The sequence below is a fragment of the Patiria miniata genome, unplaced genomic scaffold, assembly GCF_015706575.1.
Source record: "Patiria miniata isolate m_02_andy unplaced genomic scaffold, ASM1570657v1 HiC_scaffold_3, whole genome shotgun sequence".
Lineage (NCBI taxonomy): Eukaryota > Metazoa > Echinodermata > Asteroidea > Valvatida > Asterinidae > Patiria > Patiria miniata.
Window position 1 is genome coordinate 34,750,347 of NW_024037069.1, and position 19,769 is coordinate 34,770,115.

The 19,769-nt window shown below is 39.0% G+C and overlaps 1 protein-coding gene across 1 annotated transcript; it reads left to right on the forward strand.

The window, feature by feature from the left end:
• The first annotated feature begins 1,867 nt into the window (after positions 1-1,867).
• Positions 1,868-11,604, forward strand: LOC119736756. The gene is made up of 8 exons (XM_038210766.1): positions 1,868-2,202; positions 5,308-5,652; positions 6,086-6,313; positions 7,172-7,375; positions 8,339-8,680; positions 9,414-9,641; positions 10,705-10,950; positions 11,522-11,604. The coding sequence occupies exons 1-8, from the start codon at positions 1,977-1,979 to the stop codon at positions 11,602-11,604; spliced, it is 1,902 nt and encodes a 633-aa protein (XP_038066694.1). The 5' UTR covers positions 1,868-1,976.
• The last annotated feature ends 8,165 nt before the right edge of the window (positions 11,605-19,769 follow it).

Below are 19,769 nucleotides of genomic sequence, written 5' to 3' on the forward strand. Positions count from 1 at the left end.
GAGTGACCACTGATAAAAATAGCTGAAAACAGCTGAAAAAAGGTGTAAAAGGGCTGAACTTTGGAAATCTCCTATACTTTTGTACACAGTAAGAGAGGGAAACAAGCTGAAATCCAAAACAAAAAAAGCTGAAATCAGCTTTAAAGCTGAGATTTCACACCCCTGATTGTAAATAAGTACATGTATATTTCAATTTCCTTCAGTTTTTCTACAATTATGCCAAGTAAATAATTGATTAATTAATTTATTGATTTAATTAATACTGTTTTAAATTATAGCTATAATTGTTGTTTATTTCATAAGTTATTCACAAACGGGACCAGGCTCTGTATAAGCTTAGGCTTTTTTCCTGGTTCCCCCATCTGTCACCATTTATGTTTAATTGATCAAAGTGTTGTACATGTATAAGCATTCTATTAATTTTAGTTATTGTTGTAGTAAATAATCTGTTGCATTTGCATTATATTAATTTGTGACAAATGGAAATAAAACAATAAAAATACAATACAATAAATCAAAAGTTTTTATAATGGTGTGTCAAAAAGTTATCGCTTTTCTTTACGATGTTGACTAGTACCATTTAGTGGCGTAAACAGTTTAGTTTCAAAGTACATACACAAGTCATTTTTCATTAAATGGCAGTAAGCATATAGACCCCAAAAGTCTGTCTTTAGAAATCTTTTTCCCTATTAAGAAATAGGGAGTTTAAGATTTCAATGGAAACATAGAGATTTTTTTACCATTATTTTGAGGGACTTCAGCTATATATATTTTGCTGTAGCGAACATCAAATCCTATAATACGACGCCTACATTAAGTGTTTCCATTTAGTTGTTTTTTATTAATCCTCCTATCAAATAGTGCACAATCTTGTTAATGCGAGAGGGGTACTTGTGTTTTTGAGGGGCAGTTTTGCATTACAACAGATATATTTGTGTGCGTTTGAGGGGCAACTTTGTTTTCATCTCGCCCTTATTCATGTCAAGGATTTAAAAGTAAATGGACTTTAATGTTTCACAATGGCTTTGTTAAATTCATATATAAAAACAGAATTCTGGAAAAAAAGGCTTACATTTTATTTGAAATGAATTATTGCATTTTTGCTTCCATTATAGAGACGTCAAACCGATGCAGTTGCAATGCAGTGGGTCATTTTGTTATTATTCTGTAAGTAATCACACAATTTCAATGGATTATAAAACGTAACATTTTGTAATTCCAATACTATTCCAATAAAGTACGGAGACCCTGAAAGTATATACATTCAAATAAGAAATGAAATATCTCGTGCGCATGACATTATTGGCTGAGATTAATATCACCTAAAATACGTAAAGTGTGAGTAATTTTAGGAATCGTTTACTTAGTTTTATTATCACACTCTCTATTGTGCAGATTTTCGGAAAATCTCCAATAATTGATTTATCTCGCACGCATGGGGTATTTGTGTCCCTTTAGGGGCTCCGTATGTTACCAAATTATTGGGGTTGGCTGGGGGAATTCCGATTTCAAATTATTGTCAAATACCGTTTGGGAAGAATGATTGAACCACGCTTCGTGAAAGGCAGCAATGATTCTACCCTAATGGTATTATGGCTGAATGCATATCAATCATGAGGACAAATCTGACGGTGGGTTCATTGTTTCACAATGCGAGAGAAAAACAATAGGATTGGCCTTTGTTTACTGTAAATTTTCAGAACAAAATGTGTGCAATATAATGATTTGAGAATGAATTTGAAAGCAAAACATGCGATTGTCAGTGACTGGTTTTGCTGACTAAAACTACTTTGAATTTATTTTTTTGCATGTCATGTCACAAAATCAGAAACTGCATTTCTTGTTCTGTTTTTTTTTAAGGCGGATTCGCGCAAGCGAACACTGATGGAACCGTGTTCCTGGAACGAGGCCACCGCGGGATCGTGCCCTGTCCTCTCGTCGAATCTCGCCAAATCCCGCCACGTGATGTCGTCGCGATGTACTGGTACTATGGCTCAATCAGCAGCACATCCCTGCTCATCTCGTACTTCTTTGGAAGTGTGGCTCCTCAAAACGGGATCCCAGAGGGCGTCTATGATATCGACGATGAGTTTAGTCTCGTCATTGAGAACGTCACCGCCTCCAATGAGGGAACCTACTACTTTCAGTTAAAACCGCATTTGAAAATGATAGAAGAGGGGCAGGTGGAAGTCTGTGGCGAGGGTGAGTGTTTAAACACCATCCTGTAACACCACACTGTTGCTTTTCCCGCCATTATTTTAGCACGAATAGAGCACGGGGCGCCATTCGGCATCTTACGAATGGCATGCTGCGCGCATATTTTCCCCGTACTGTTGAAGCAATTCATAACATTTAATACATGTATAGTTTCATAGGAATCACATCAAGACTTAAGTTTTCGTTATCCTTTTTCCCTTTAAAGCAAACTGTCCCAACTATGAAGTTGGATCAGAAAAACAGTCATTGGAAAATATACGTAGCAGGATTCAAACTACGGATCTTTTTATACTTTTAATTCCATTGATGTGATCTTCCGGGATTTGCAAGGAAGTTCGGCAGCAACTATTTTATATGCGCAGTATAAAGCTGTTTGTTTAGTGGAACCACATGCCATATTCCATTCAAATGAGAACCACCTTATTGACCTCAATATTTGTTGCATGGAGTACACATCGAAATAATACCATGATCCCGCTCAACACAGGAAATAATTTCGTTTGGAACATGCCTTACTTTGAAATATGATCTCAAAAGTGTTGATCGGGTACGTTTCTATTGGTCGATTTGATTTCTTAAGTTTTTCAACCGTTACATTTAGGATTGTTATTTTGTTAATGTTTTTTGCATACGTGTTATAACGTAGTAATAATCAAGTACACTGTATCTGTCAAATTATTTCGAATCCCCCCCCCAAAAAAATAATTTCTACATTTCCAAAAAGAAAAGTACCTTTGAACGTCTATTTCTTTCAAGATCTAGTTAGTCGCATTTAATGAATTTTTTTCAGAGGCTATTCACAACAAAACCCGTAGAATCTTGAAATAATCTGCAATAAAGTGTAGATTCGTACAAATAATCTACACTTTAACAAAAGTGTGACGTCACCTAAATAGTTTAAATGCAGGTATGCAAATGTGACGTAACTAACAAAAATCCAAGCCTTTTAAGACTTTTTACGGAGTTTCTATTTTACTGAAATAAAGGTGAATTGAAAAACGAGGTGATCCGTTGATCTGAGGAAAGTTTGCATGCCTGTATAATTATGATCTAACACAAGGCATTGGATTATTTGGACGGTCACAAATTTTGTACTATAGGCCAATGCAAATATGTAATTGTCTGGTGTTTGGATGTTCTTATTTTTTGGCATCCCATAATTTACTTTGCTAACTCAACTTCCCACCGAATGTCTCACATGCAGCTCGTCTGGTACAACCTACCATTCGCGTCATCGGCTGTGATCAAGAAATTGACCATGAAGACACGTGCGAGATGAGAGTACGACACGACAGCACGGTGCATAACCTGACCTGCGTCATGGAGCAGGTCAAACCTGCCGTGGAACTGAGGTGGATCCGTCTGCTTGGAGGCGGGCTGACGGAACTTAATGCGTCCACATCAGTCAGGTCTGAAGTTCTACCGGCAAACACGGGTAAGCAGAGTTCATCCTTACCGTCAAGTTACTGAGGAGCGGACATTTAAGTGCGCAGAGCCACGCTACGAACGTCTGATATATCATACTAGCATGTACATTTTATGCGACCCCGCACGCCAGCCAATCAGAGTTTGTTTTTAATTGTGACGTTATTTCAATCAGAAATGTGGACTAATCTGTTTATTGGTAAAATCGGCTGCCTTTTTGTAATAAAACAACAGCTTACGGAAAACCAATCGATCTCCATTATAACTTTTATATTGGAGATCAATAAACTAATGGAGATCAATGGGAATACTCGATAGAAGGCGCCTACCGAATGGTCAGAATATCGAGGTCAAGACGCACTCTTGATTCGCATAATATTAATCGCTGAATTGTGCGAATATCATAGACGCATGTATGCAAACTGCTATTTCATTTGATACCCTCCGCGCTGTCCCCAATATTAGTTTTCGTCAACAAATCTTGTGTCTGTCTGTCGTGTGTCTGTCAGTCGGCTTTGAACAGTACCACCATACATCAGACAGGTTAGAGCCTGAAATGTCACGCATGGTGACGCGCTTCCTGAATCATTGATTAGGAAAAATTCACGTGTAAAAGTTGTGGAATTTGCAATTATTTTTGGTACACATATCTTAAGGCATTTATGCCCTGAAAAGGATCTTTATAAAATGACACTAGCATATCAAGATTTGACCTCTCACTGCAAATTTTGAAACAATAATGTGGCGGTTAAAATTAATACTCGTTCGTATGCCAGTACGTGATGTGAAAACAAACGTGGACTGACAAGGACCCATATAGGCCTAGGCACAAAAATGCCAGATAGGAAAGGTTGTAAATGTAATTCGTTTTTGCCCTTCTCCGATTGATTTTTCATCATTTGTTTCTTGAGAAACACCAAGATAAATCTCCAACATTAGTGGTCCTTGGGGTGGTTATGGTTTGAAATCATTCTATAAAAAACCTCATAACAGCCCTGTGTCAATATGCCCATAGGCGGGCCACGCGAGGGGTTCTTGAAGCTCGCCGCATTCAGGCTCTTTTATCAGTATATTAATACCTTACTTTATCGATCAGTTTCGTCGTATATGAGCAACACCCATTCAAGATCAGCGTCAATCCAAGTTCCTTCGGTAGACGATGATACAGAATACGTGTGCCAGGCGATTGATGTTACTGAAGGCGGAGGAATTACACACATGATTGTACGCTTTGCCAAAGCTCATCCCACACCGGCAACTAACGATGAAGTTCAGACATCTAACAATCGAGGTAGGTTTCATTTTGCGAAGTTTTGAAGTAATCTGGATGCATGGATATATATCCCAACCATATCCCAGGGAAAAATCACTAAACCACGCTGAGTGAACTGCTACGACAGTTTTCTCCAATAACAATAATGCGACTGAACTCATATACAATAACAAAGGTAAATCTGGCGGTGTTTTGGCCTAAATGGAGGAAAAAATGATTGGGATTTTGTTAAATAACCGTAAGTTATTACGAGCAATACAATAATGAAAAAAAATGTGACTCAGCAAAAAGTAATACTGGCCAGGAATCGTTTTGCTGAGTAAGACTTCTTTGAATAGATTTCTTAGGCAATGTACTGCATTCAGAAATCATTTTTCGTTCATTCGATTTAGGTGCTTGCATCCAAGCGAACACTGATGGAATTGTGTTCTTGGAACGAGGCCACCGTGGGATCATACCCTGTCCTCTCGTCAAATATCGCCAAATCCCGCCAGGTGACGTCGACGTGATGAACTGGCACTATGGCTCAATCAGTAAAACATCCATGCTGATCAGAAATTCCTTTGGAAGAGTGACTTCCCAAAACGGGATCCCAGAGGGCGTCTATGATATCGACAATGAGTTCAATCTCGTCATTGAGAACGTCACCGCCTCCAATCAGGGAACCTACTACTTTCAGCTGAAACCGCGTTTGAACAGGCAGGTAGAGGCAGGACAGGTTGAAGTTTGTGACAAAGGTAAGCGCATGATGATAATGATTTCCGCTTAAAATTTCCCCTTTGGAATACCAATACTTAGAGATCTGTACCCAGAAATAAGGAGACCTGTAGCCTAAACGATATCTCTGACGATTACGTACCCTGGGGTATGATTTGATTGGCCAAATCTTTGGCTTAATTGTCCAATTTTGAACGAAGAGGGCACCTTTAGCAACACTACTTTCTCGGAATACAAACATAAGAAAAATCCAACTTACTTTAGCAATTGAATAAGTTTAATTTGCTAAATAAAGATTGTTAAAATGTAGTACTTAATAGCAAAATGTACGTCAGTAACCTTCCATTCATATAATGTCATCCCCAATGTCAACGTCAAAGCCCCCTCACAAATTTCTCATGGGTTTGCAGCCACGTTATTAATTTACTTCCCCCGAATACTTCTCACCAACAGTCTCTCCAGGTCGTCCATATCCTACCGTCATCGGCTGCAATCAAGACCACGATGCAGACACGTGCGAGGTGAGAGTACAACACGGCAGCACGGTGTATAACCTGACCTGCGCCATGGAGCAGGTCAAACCTGCCGTGCAATTGAGGTGGATCCGTCTGTTTTTGGGCGGGAAGACGGAACTCAACGCATCTACAACAGTCAGGCCTGTAGTTCTACCGGCCTACACGGGTAAGCAGCGTTCTTCTGAAGATTGCATTCTCCGTTTTTTTTTCTCGAGTTTCATTCCTAAAAAATATAATCCTTTTCTAAATAGCTTTTGTTTTAGCAATACCAAATGTATTCCCTTTTTTAAGCTAGTGACAGAAAAAAAATCGGCCCACGTTTTAGTTATATGGAATTGTTAGATTGCAAATTGCGAATTACTGGCAGTATGGGAAAGGCTAGTTCCCGCCCCGCAGTCAGTATCGATAATGTACAGACCGCGAGCCAATCTACTCGCTATGGTCGGATCTGTTTGTGCCCAAAATAAAAAGTTTTCTTACAGGGTTGGAGAAGCCCTAAAAAATAAAAAAATAGGGGGAAGTGGAGAGAGATTGAAAATGAAGTTCAAAATGTATTAAGAGAACAAACAAAAAAACACAGTTTTGTTATTGATGAGCGCGGGAAACGCAATTTCAACATCGTACAGAGTATTGCTGTTTGATTTTCAGTGGGTTTTTTTAATAATAAGCTAAAGTGGTTGAACAAGTAGGGCCTACGATACTACATCCAGGTTTTTTCATTTTTGATTTCCCTAGAGGTCGGATATTTCTTTCCCGACAGTTTGCCCCGTCATGCTTAGCTTGCAGAGTTGACTAATAACAAGATCTAGTCAAGTTGTTAGTTTGTTGCAAGAATTTGCTTAATCTGAGAACCATTGATTAAATATAAGCACAAGAGCCTTGGTAAATCGGCACCTAAAAGAGCTTCTCAAAGCTTGTACATTCTCCCTCTTTGACTGAAGAATGTTCATGCTCTCATACAAATGGTACAATTTGTATAGTTGATTTGTCAACATTAAAGATTGATTTCAAATCAATTAATCAGGGTCGTTATTGAGAAACAACACCTATTCAACTTCAGCATTAGTCCAATTGGCAGCAGTTGACGATGAGGAAGTATACGAGTGTGAGGCAGTGGGTGTTGCTGTAGGAGGCAGTACACGCACGAGGGTTCGCCTCACCAAAACTCACCCCACAACGGCAACTCATGACACAACTTACAATGAAGTTCAGTCCTCCAATAATCCAGGTAGGTAGCAGTGTCATGTCGGAACCATTTCTTGAGGTGAATAACTGTCAATTTGGTTGAGGGTAAATCCTCCCATGTATCACCCATCGCAGAGGAACAAAGACCTCCCTCGACGTGACTTCACATGCAAGGGTTCTATTGGGTAACAATGAAACTCGGGGAACCAATTCTGATACTAATTGAATCAAGTCAGATATCAATTGAATCAAGTCACATATATAAATCGAATCAAGTCAGAAATCAACTGAATCAAGTCAGATATCAATTGAATCAAGTCACATATCTATCGAATCAAGTCAGAAATCAATTGAATCAAGTCAGATATCAATTGAATCAAGTCAGATATCAATTGAATCAAGTCACATATCTGTCGAATCAAGTCATATATCAATTGAATCGAGTCAGATATCAGTTGAATCAAGTCAGAAATCAATTTAACGGAGTCAGATATTGTACATGATTATGGCAACTTGATTTTCTTTCAGAGACAACGCTTGTTTTGGCTCATAAAGTGTCACCAACTTCCCGCAAACGTGCTGGGCAACCCGTTGCTGTGATTGCGCCAGAAGTCGGATTTTCAAGGGCAAATGTATTTTCTCGGGAAATCCTAACCACATCTCTGGAACGAATCACTGAACCACACTTTGTGAACTGCTGCAATGATTTTCTCCTAATTATTACACAAATGCATTTACTTGCAATCATTAGGGAATTCTAACGGTATTTTGATCCAAATTGACAAAACATATGATTCGACTTTTGTGATTCGATACGATTCCTATGATACAATTCGGCCTACTTTAAATTGCCGTAACTAAACTAATCACGAGCAATACAATGTTGTCGGATTTGATTTAAACAAAAATGTAAAAAGGAATCGTTTAGCTGCAACAATACTTCTTTGAACAGATTTCTTAGAAGGTGTAATCAATTCAGAAATATTTTCTCGTTCATTTGGTGCAGGTGGACTCGTCCAAGCAAACACTGATGGAACCGTGTTCTTGGAACGCGGCCAACGAGGGATCGTGCCCTGTCCTCTCGTCATATCTCGCCAAATCTCGCCGGGTGACGTCGACGCGATGTTCTGGTACTACGGCTCAACGAGAGACACATCCCTGCTCATCTCGTACTTCTTGGGAAGAGTGGCTCCCCAAAACGGGATCCCAGAGGGCGTCTATGATATCGACAATGAGTTCAGTCTCGTCATTGAGAACGTCACCGCCTTCAATGAGGGAACCTACTACTTTCAGGTCAAACCGCGTTTGAAAATGCTAGACGAAGGAAAGGTGACGGTTCGTGACAAGGGTAAGTGCACGATAATAATGATTTCTTGATCATGCAACCAGGCGCGGTTCTAGATCTCATTTTTTTTTTTTGGGGGGGGGGGTAGACACTTCGCACGTTAGGTCACTTTATATATTCTAAAGTTACTTTTGGCTGTTTTGGCAAAACAGCCTTTGTTTTCGTTTAAGTTTTTTTTCAGAATCCTGGCCATAGCATTTGTACACGTTTTTATCGTGCCCTACCATTTGGGCGCTTAAATTCATCCGATTGCCTTTATACTTACTTGGCATACGAACATCCCAGCACCTGCAGATTTTTGCCGAACATTGACGTTATTATGACGTCATCACGTGTCACTAGGCGTTAAGTTTTGAAGGCCTTTATCTTTAACTGCATAGTTTGTCCAGGCTTTTCCACCTACAAGCCTTGGCTTATGAACAGCCTTATACTTTCACATTACTCTTTTTTTTTTTAAATTTACCTATCTATTTACCTTAATTCAATTAATTAACTTTAAGTATGTATCACTGTGTTATACTTTATATGATCCCACTTTGTATTGGTTCACTAGAGAGTTCAAATTGAATGTCTACTGAATTGAATTCAACAATTTTGTAATCAAAGATTGTAAATTTGTAATATATTTAAAGAGCAAAACGTTAAAGCAGCCTCACTCAAGAAAAAGGCTTTCCCACTCCAAAATTTTAATTTTTGCTTCCACGTTAACTTCTTTCCGAATTCTTCTGACCAATAGTGTACCCGAGTCGTCCATATCCTACAGTCATCGGCTGCAATCAAGATCACGACGCAGACACGTGCGAGGTGAGAGTACGACACGACAGCACGGTGCATAACCTGACCTGCGTCATGGAGCAGGTCAAACCTGCCATGGAATTGAGGTGGATCCGTCTGTTTCTTGGCGGACAGACGGAACTCAATGTCTCCACAATGGTCTGGCCTGTAGTTCTACCGACCTACACGGGTAAGCAGCGTTCTTCTGAAGATTGAATTCTCCGTGTTTTTGTTTTGTTTCAAGCTTCATTCCTAAGAAATATTATCCTTTTCGAAATAGCTTTTGTCTTAGCAATACCAAATGTTTTCCTTTCTATGATATCGACAGAAAACAAATCAGCCCACGTTTTATGGAATCGTTAGACTACAAATTGCGAACTATACTGGCAGTCCGACAATAAGTTGCGGGGAACGTTGGTTTCCGCCCAACAGTCAGTATCGATAATGTACGGACCGGGAGCCAGTCTACTCGCTAGACAAATCTGTTTGAGCTCAAAATAAAAAAACACCTTTTCTTAAAGGGTTGAAGACGCCCTCCCAAAAACAAATTAAAATAGAAGGGAGGGGAGAGATTGAAAATGAGATTGAAAATTGAATTTGAAAAATGCAATAAAAGATCCAGAAGAAACACAGTTTGTTGATGAGCGAGGGAAACGCAACTTGAACATCATGCAGAGTATTACTGTTTCGTTTTGACTATTTTTTATTATAATAAGCTAAAGTGGTTGAACAAGTAGGGCTTGCAATACCAATTCCAGGTTTGTCCTTATTGATTTCCCCAGAGGTTGGACGTTTCTTTCCCTACAGTTTGCCCCGTCATGCTTGCCTTGCGGAGTTGGTACAAAAAGGGGTGCGTTCTTTCAGCAAAAAAAAAACATCCCTATGTGATTTGTTTTCGTTTTGCTCAAAGAACTGTGGATAGAACTTTAAAACGGTGGTTGTGTTTAAAATTCCGTACCTTTAAAAGTGCTACATGCAAAACTTCTCTAAAACAGTTGTCCCGACATTTGGTTTCGTATTTTTTTACTCACCCTGTAGTCAAGTTGTTAGTTTGTTGTAAGAGTTTGTTTAATCTGAGTACCATTGATGAAATAAGCACAAGAGCCTTGATAAATCGGCACATAAAAGAGCTCCTCAAAGCTTGTACGTTCTCCCTCTGTGACTGAAGTGCGTTTCTGCTTTTGGAACAATTTGCATAGTTACTAAGTTTATATTGTCAACATAAAATGATTAATTTCAAATCAATTAATCAGGGTCGTCTATGAGAAACAACACTTATTCAACTTTAGCATCAGTCCAAGTGACAACAGCTGACGATGAGGAAGTTTACGAGTGCGAGGCAGTGGGTGTTGCTGTAGGGGACATTACCCGCACGAGGGTACGCCTCACCAAAACTCACCCCACAACGGCAACACACCCCAAAACGGCAACTCATGACGCAACGGTAACATATGGCACAACGACAACTTACAATGAAGCTCAGTCCTCCAATAATCCAGGTAGGTAGCAGTGTCATGTCGGAACCATTTCTTGAGGTGATTAACTGTCAATTTGGTTGAGAATTAATCCTCTCGTGTATCACCAATCGCAGTGGAGCAAAGAATTCCCTCGACGTGACGTCAAATTGGTAACAATGAAACTCGGGGAACCAATTCTGACACTAATTGAATCAAGTCAGATACCGATTGGATTAAGTCAGACATCAATTGAATCAAGGCAGATATCAATTTAATCATGTCAGATATCAATTCAATCAAGTCAGAAATCAATTTAACAGAGTCAGATATTGTACATGATTATGGCAACTTGATTTTCTTTCAGAGACGACTCTTGGTTTGGCTCGTAACGTCGCTGTGATTGTGCTGGAAGTCGGATTGTCAATCTTATTCATCGCCATCCTCATTATCCACGTTGTAAGTACAGTTGACGCTCGTTTAAACAAACTCCGTTAATTAATATAAATTTTGGTTATAGTGAACATATATCATTGGTTCCGACCTTGCATTTATGTTAACAATTAATGGGACCGACATTCCTTAAATATTATTATAATGATTGTTATTAATGCAGATAAATTTAAAGACGAAACACAAGAAAGAAGAGTTCGCATCGAAGACGAGGGTTGCGGACTGGGTCAGATCTCCGGAGTGTAAATTTTATACCGAAGTTGTCAAATTGGGAGGCAGATCGTGCGTCTTTTCAGGAACCAGCGACGATGGTGAAGGTGATCGTGTGTAGGAAGTAAAATTGTGTTTCGAGAATGGATGTAATGTCTGATCTTATGAATACTGAAATATTCATTTTAATTTGCTTGCCGGTGATAAGTTTTTGGTTTGTTTTTTAAAGTGGATACCACATTAAAAATGTAATCTTGAAAAGCGACTTTAAGATGTGTACAATGTAATTATCTGAACAAAAATATTTTCAATTATGCAAATGAGAAGTATTTCGTATGTATGTATTTTGTATATGTTGATTTTATTGGCGTGTATTCAGATAAAATAGAAATTGCAAAGTTGTTATTTTTTGTACAGGTCGTAAATATGAATGAATATTGTACTCAAGAGGAACGAAAAATTATTATCATTTTGTGTACAAATTGCCATTAATAATGTGTATTGCACATAATAGAAATCGAAAAATCATCATCATTTTAGAGCATGTCCCTATTTTGATTTATTGTTAATAATATATATTACCATTCTGACCATTAACCATCAATCCGCGTAATAGGATCCATGTTGGCATAAAAGTATTCCGCAAAAGGTAATTGGCTTTTCCGCAAAGTTGCGGAAAAGCCTTTGTTTTTGTTCTCATTTTTTTTTTTTTTTTTTTTGGCTTCTTCTTTTTGTCGCCTAAATCCCATAGACTTTGTGCACGTTTTTTCTCAACGCCACTTTTGGCACTAATCTTTGTCATACATCATTCAAAGTTAGCATAAGCATAGCCCCTATAGCAAAGATGTGTCCCGAAGATTGACGTCATGGTGACGTCATCGACTAATTTATTATAGATTTTTGAATATTTAATTTTTCCCATAGACTTTGTACACAGAAATTAAAAAATAATTGTCGATTTTCAAAGGGCATTTTTGACTCTTTGCCAGTAATTTATTTACACCAATCTTTGTCCAAGCAAAGACCCTAATTCAAACAACATTGTGGAATGATGACGTCATGATGACGTCATCCTGTGTTTATTTATAGGCAATTAAATTGTGACACTTTTAATATTAAAAAATGCATAAGAAATCAACTGTACGCGTCCGCAGCATTCTGTTGCCGGCAAGTGGTAGAACAGGTTAAGGTCTTCATTTCATTCAGTGTGCGTGCAATCACGTGACCCTTGCTTCCGGTCGAAAAAGGCCCAAACAGGAAGTGGCTTATTATTTGAAAATGGTAATAGAAATGAACTTGCTTTTAACAGTGTTAGTCTCTTGGCCGATAGAATTCTTCAAATCATCTACCGATGACGTCATGCAATCTTCGAGCGCCCTCTAGCGACAGGTTGAAAATTAGCAAAAATGTATTTTGAATAGATGTCTGTGGCGAAGTTTGTCCGAATCGCCTAAATATTGGTGTATATGATGACCTTGACCCACTTAAGACGTGTGCGAAGTTTTAGGCGAATGATGTCATCAGACCGGAAGTTATAATAAAAAGACCCTTTTTCATTTGAAAATTCCTGAAAAATTAACCATGGCAGTTTTTATATTTGTTTTTACTTTAATTGTCGATTGAAGGGTAGGTCTAAAACATTTCAAAGTTTCGAGGCGATAAGCGAACTCGAACATACCCTGCGCACGCTTAAAACTTCACGTTGACAATACCTCTGCTTCAAAACATGCACAGGACAGGACGTCCACAATACACGTACGTTGTACATAGGCACATACATCGTATGTCAGTCAGCCTGCAGCGCACGTGTTGCCGAGGTCAAATCCTGTCCACAGTGACCGTTTTAGCCGATTTTCGGCTAACTTTGACAGATTTTATGCTCATGCATGCGCATAGACAGGGACGTATTATATCACTTTTGGCATTAATCTTTGTCAGACATCATTGAAAGTTGGCATAAGCATAGTCCCTATAGCCAAGATGTGTCCCGAAGAGTGACGTCATGATGACGTCATCAAGTGATTTATTATGGATTTATGAATAATTATTTTTTCTCATAGACTTTGTACCCAGCTTTCTCCACAAGTCTTTCCCTATACAACACTGATATATCTTTAAGTAGTTCTGAACTTCGGCTGAGAATTACTATGAGAAGGAAAAAGAAATCGTATTTTTTTACGCCTGTCATTTGATTGAAAATATTCCCAAGAGTTAGAATAGCAAGTAATATTTTATAAAAATGTTTCAGTTTAAAGGAAAATCACTAATTTAAAGGTGCAGTTTTTCTGCTGTGGGATTTTTAACCTATTGACTTTGTACACGTTTTCAAGCCACCATTTTCATAACTTGGCGATCTGGAATCGTCATCAAAGTTACAGCCAAGAAAGACCCTCATACAAAAATTATACCAAGACCAAGACATCATGATGACGTCATCATCAAATGATTTATTATGGATTCATGAATAATTAATTTTTCTCATAGACTTTGTAGTTTGTACACAGCTTTCTCCACAAGTCTTTTCCTATACAACACTGATATATCTTACTGAGTAGTTCTGAACTTCGGCTGAGAATTACTATGAGAAGGAAAAAGAAATCGTATTTTTTTACGTTTGCCATTTGATTGAAAATATTCCCAAGAGTCAGAATATCAAGTAATATTTTATAAAAATGTTTCAGTTTAAAGGCAAATCACGTATTTAAAGGTGCAGTTTTTCTGCTGTTGGATTTTTAACCCATTGACTTTTATGTGTACACGTTTTCAAGCCACCATTTTTATAACTTGGCGATCTGGAATCGTCATCAAAGTTACAGCCAAGGAAGACCCTCATACAAAAATTCTGCCTAGACTATGACGTCACGATGACGTCATCACCTAATTTTTTTATTGATTTTTGAAAATTTACGTACATATTGTGAAGTCTTATATCTACAGAAATGTAAGTCCGATTGGGTTGAAACTTGCTATGTGGCTATACCAGGATGTGTTATAGATTAAAAATGAGGTGACGTCATGATGACGTCATCCTGAGATTTTATATGAATATTTATTTGTTTGGACCTTTTAGCCATATCTCCCGAACGCAACATGCGAAAATGCAAAATTCTTTTGACAGATTTTATGTTCATGAATATTCAGGGCATATTATTGATTAAAAAAAATCATAATGCGGAAAAGCCCTATGTTCTGTTGCAAACAGACATAGATCTCTAGTTATTATATCCAGTTCTACTTGGCTATAGGGGATTTAGAGGGGGGGGGGGGGGGTCGCAACCCCACCACTCAATCAATCACTGACTGACTTAAATAGAACGCTAAAGCTTTTTTACAGTATTTTTTTACGAATGGCTTCATAATGCTGGAGAAATTTCCCAAGGGCAAGCTCCACGGGAACCCCCCCCCCCCCCCCCCAGCAAGGTATGCCTTCAGCACGCCTTCACTCAACCACCCTTCCATGCACCATCATATTCCACTCCACTTTTAAGATGGATGGATGGGGTATTCTTTTATACAAATATCAGGCCTTTGACTGAGGGTGAATTGACCCTGTATTAACCAGAGATTAGAATCTATCTCCAAAATGACGACACTAAAATAATTGAGAGGTTATATTACTATTGCATGGACAACGCAGCAGGCCTAGTTGTTGTATTTACTTGAGTCCTGTCAGGGATGTTGGGTTTGCAAGGGACTGAGCATGACACATTCAAAGGAAACATGCAATAGGATTTTTATTAATTCAAATACATTTAAACAGCCTTCTTGCTTTGTAGCTATGACAAATGTATGTTTTTTCACCTCCTTTGTAGCAGTAAAAGGGAGAAATTTCACCATAGTAATTTTTATGCTAATGTAAATTCTCGCATGAGCCGAAGCATGATGCCATTCTAGGAATAATAGTAGAGTGTCTCCATAGCTTTGTGTACAGATGTTTATCAAACTTTTTTCGTTTTCTTAGAGGAAGTTCCACTTTTACTTGTTCATCATGTTAAACAGCTTGTTTGGACAATAGTAGTTGCCAATATTTCTTCAAAACTTTGTCGCGGGTAATTTTGAAGACAAATTGTTGTATATACTGTTCATTTGCAGCCAACTGTTAATCTAAACCGTTTGGCACTTGGCGACTTTTTAAATAGTGAGTCTTACCCCTCTTATTCCACAGGATTCTACTCGTTACGTATCGACGTCACACACATCACAGTCTAGTGTTATCTAATTTTCTGTATAAAAGTGATAATAAGTTATTAATATAAATTTATTTGAACATTTGGACATTATTAAGAATAAGAAAATTAAAACAAGTCTAGGAAAGAACCGAAATATAAAAACTGTCACCCTGAGATGTGTGCCTCCAAATACCCAAGTTTACGATCGGGGTAAAAATAGGAAAACGTGTCTTAAAAGGAAAAACTAATCCCAACATGGATACAATTTTCGTCACTGACACCATGCTGACACCCTGAGCATGTTGTAGCAATACAGTACGGAGAAAATGTGTTTAAAGGTTGGACATGAATTTAATCCATCCTTATACTTGTGTGATTATACAGAAATGTAATTAAGTAATGCTTTAACTGGTGAATTTAGATCAGAAATCAGTTCGCGAAAACGAAAATAACCTGGATATGACTTAAAATTTTCTATATGGTTCTATATGGTTCTAGCGCGTGCCGCGCACTGACGCACAATGGGTGTCAGTTCGTGGTGATGAAAACTTAAAATGACAAAAAATCCCGGAAAATATGGAGAGGTCTCCCCCCCAAAAAGTACTGGATTCACACACTAAAATACAAAGCCCCATTAAATGGGCTCTACTACGCGGGTCATACTGACAAAAAAAATTACTTTCTGGGACCCGTCAATGTTCTGAACCTTGCCCAGAGGATTGCTCAGTACAGCGCCCTCATTCGCTAGCAAATCGCCAATTCAGCCAAAGACTGGGCCAAGCAGATCAGACGCCAAAGAACATTATTGTCAGAGTGTATATGCTCATATGTCTCCTCCTTACTGGGTTCAGGCCCCTAGTTTGTAGAATTCCGAGAGGATTTTTTAAAAAGTGGGAATCATTATTATTATGCACTTACCCTTGTCACAAACAGAAATTAAAGGGGATTAAAATCACAAAATGGACTCACCTTTATCACGAACTTCAACCTGTCCCCCTTCCATCACTCTCAAATGCGGTTTCACCTCAAAGTAGTAGCTTCCCTCATTGGAGGCGTTGACGTTCTCAATGATGAGATGAACTCATCGTCGATATCATAGACGCCCTCTGGGATCCTGTTTTGGGGAGCCACTCTTCCCAAGAAGTACGAGATCAGCAGCGATGTCCTGCTGATTGAGCCATAGTACCAGTACATCGCGTTAATGTCTTCAAGGCCCCCCCCCCCCCCCAAAAAGTCTCCGGTTTCTGGTATGCGCGCGCGTCGCCATAGCCATGCGCAACGGCAAAAGGAAAAAGTTTTTTTTTCAATACAAGATGATGTCTCAAAACCGCCAAACTCACTGGTTTGACTGGAATCCTGCTGCTGCACAATTTTAACGTGTTTTTAGATGGGGTTATGATCGAGAATAAGCTTTATGTGGCCTCTCTGGACTCCCATATATTTGCACTAAGTTTAGTCGAGCACCATTGTCAGTCATCAGCCGACATTTGAAGCCAAAAAAAAAAAAAAAAAAACAGGTAAAAAAAAAAAAAAGCCGCGTCGCCGCACCACTTTTGGGGCAAGCTCCATACCAGAAACCGGAGCCTTTTTTTTTTTTTGGCCCAAGCGGTATTTGGTGAGATTTGGCGAAAGTGCAGGGCACGATCCCACGTTGGCCTCGGTCCAAAAACAAAGTTGAAATTCCATCGGTTTCGCTTGGACGAATCCACCTGAACCAAATGAAAGAGAAATGATGTTTGATTTTACTTTATTGCCTAAGAAGCCTATTCAAAGACCAAGATGAGTAGTTTGTGAGATTTTTTTTGTTTTTTTGGTCACAATCACTCGGGACAACACTGAATATGGAGTATCATGACCTAGCGGTTCAGAGCACTGGATTCATGCCTTGGTGTTTCAGAGGCAACAGTGGCGTGGGTTCGAGCCCGGTCCCAGACACTTATGCCCTTAAGCAAGGCACTTAACTATTATTGCTTCGTCCTTCGGATGGGATGTTAAGCCGGAAGTCCCGTGTGTTGTATAAGGCCTAACGCACGTAAAAGAACCCAGTAACACTTATCGCTAAGGGAAGAGGTTCGCCCCGGTGTTTCTGGCCTCCTAGTTATACTCCCTTGTGGAAGTCCTTAGGAGAAGAACCAACCAAGTACCAAGTACCAAGTAAACAGTGTTTGTGAAAATACATCGGTACGTGAAGGACATAACCTTGAATTAGCATCGCCCTAGTGCAAGTTGCAGTACCCACTGCTAGCCGACCACGGCAAGCTTGATGGTCGAGTACATGGTAAGACGTCTGCACTTAAAGCAGGGGGTCATGGGTTCGACTCCCACGTCGTTGGTGTATTTTTCTATCATAAGTGTTAATTACACATATTTCGATTGGTGAAGGCAAAACCCAATGGTGCTACGCCACTGAGGTAGTTAGCAGTGCCAGGTCGGAGCCATTTGAGGGGATAAAATGTAAATTTTGTATACGTCGATAATTAAGATGATGTTCTTACAAGGTAGAATTGGAAATTGGCGATTTGCTACCGAATGAGGGCGCTGTACTGAGCAACCCTCTGGGTACAAAAACTAGAACAAATATTGGGTACAAAAACTAGAATAAATATTTGTTTACAAAATCAATGGTAAGGAGGGTATTTACCCCCCCCCCCATATTTTGTAAAGACTGCCCTTTTCCATTCAAATGCCCTTTTCACCAGCGCTTAACCCCCCCCCCCCCAGTAATTGGTAAAGAGTGACTTTTTTGATAAAAAGTGCCCTTTTTTTTCAAAAAAATTAAAAAGTGCCCTTTTTAAAAAGAAGTGGTGCCCTTTTTTGTATCATCGGCCGTTCCGTGTGAGTTCATTTTTATTTCACGCGTGTATCACTCTGAAAGCACCATATACATGTATTGTTCGTCAGTGTGCATAATCGTCGGTTTTGAACAGCGCCCCCATCGACAGATGGTACAACCCTCCCCCCCCCCCCTCCACTTTTTAATTTTACGGCGGCCAAGATTTTTCCACGGATGTGCAAGTGCCCTTTTCAAGAAATGTTTACCCCCTCCAAATAAACATGACCGTGCTACGCCACTGAGGAAATTAGCGGTGCCGGGTCGGAGCCATTTGAGGGGATAAAATGTAAATTTCGTTATACATCGATAATTAAGATGATGTTCTTACACTTTAGAATTGGAAATGACATGAACCGACATAAACGAATGCACGTTAGAAAGAGCTCAATACAATACATAGAAAAATGCATGACTGGTAAAACTTGTAAATTGTTAAAGTGTTTATATAAAAAAAACGAACTGTTACATGTAAAAACATACAAATGCAACCCTTGACCAGTGCGCACTCAGTGAGAGCCCTTTTTCTTATTTAAATTCAGTGGAAATAAATATTAAAAAAATGTTATCTAATGTTATCTATGTTTTCCACTTATCTGAAATAAAACATTATTTGTAGCTGTCTGTCATAAACTTTGTTCTTTATCGTTGAAGACTTTAGTGTGGGGCTAAAATTTGCTTGAAATCGAGGGTTTCCAAGTAAAAAAGAAACAATTCTTCCGGTTTGTATTTTTTTCATAGGAGTTCTAATTTAAACCAAAGGCTAAGCCTCCGTCATTTCTTTTTTGCAATAACCTTAAGACAATATGCTTCATGTTCACCTTCAGTATAAATAAGAAACTCAAGAAACACAATTCAAGAAACACACGGAAGAAGGGGTCTCTCAATGAGTTGGAAAAGCAGTCCGTACATGACAAAAAGCCACTGATGAAGACCATCTTAAACAGCAGTTGTTGCCTGAGGCACTTGTGGAAAACGAGCCCTCATCTAAAGAAGGAGCCACTGCATCCGATCCTACACAGAAGTTGTTGCCTGACGCACCTGTGGAAATTGACCCCTCATGTGAAGAAGCCTCCTCTAAATACAATCTTACACGGGTGTCAATGCCTGACGCACCTGTGGAAATTGACGCCTCATCTGAAGGAGAAGCCACTGAATACAATCTTACACAATAGTTGATGCCTGACACACCTGCGGAAATT

Excerpts from the sequence above, each read along its gene's own strand:
- LOC119736756 (XM_038210766.1), top strand. The coding sequence starts at position 1,977 with ATGTACTGGTACTATGGCTCAATCAGCAGCACATCCCTGCTCATCTCG. Across the intron at positions 2,203-5,307 it reads GGTGGAAGTCTGTGGCGAGG|GTGCTTGCATCCAAGCGAAC; the intron begins GTGAGTGTTTAA and ends CATTCGATTTAG. Across the intron at positions 10,951-11,521 it reads TCAGTCCTCCAATAATCCAG|ATAAATTTAAAGACGAAACA; the intron begins GTAGGTAGCAGT and ends TTATTAATGCAG.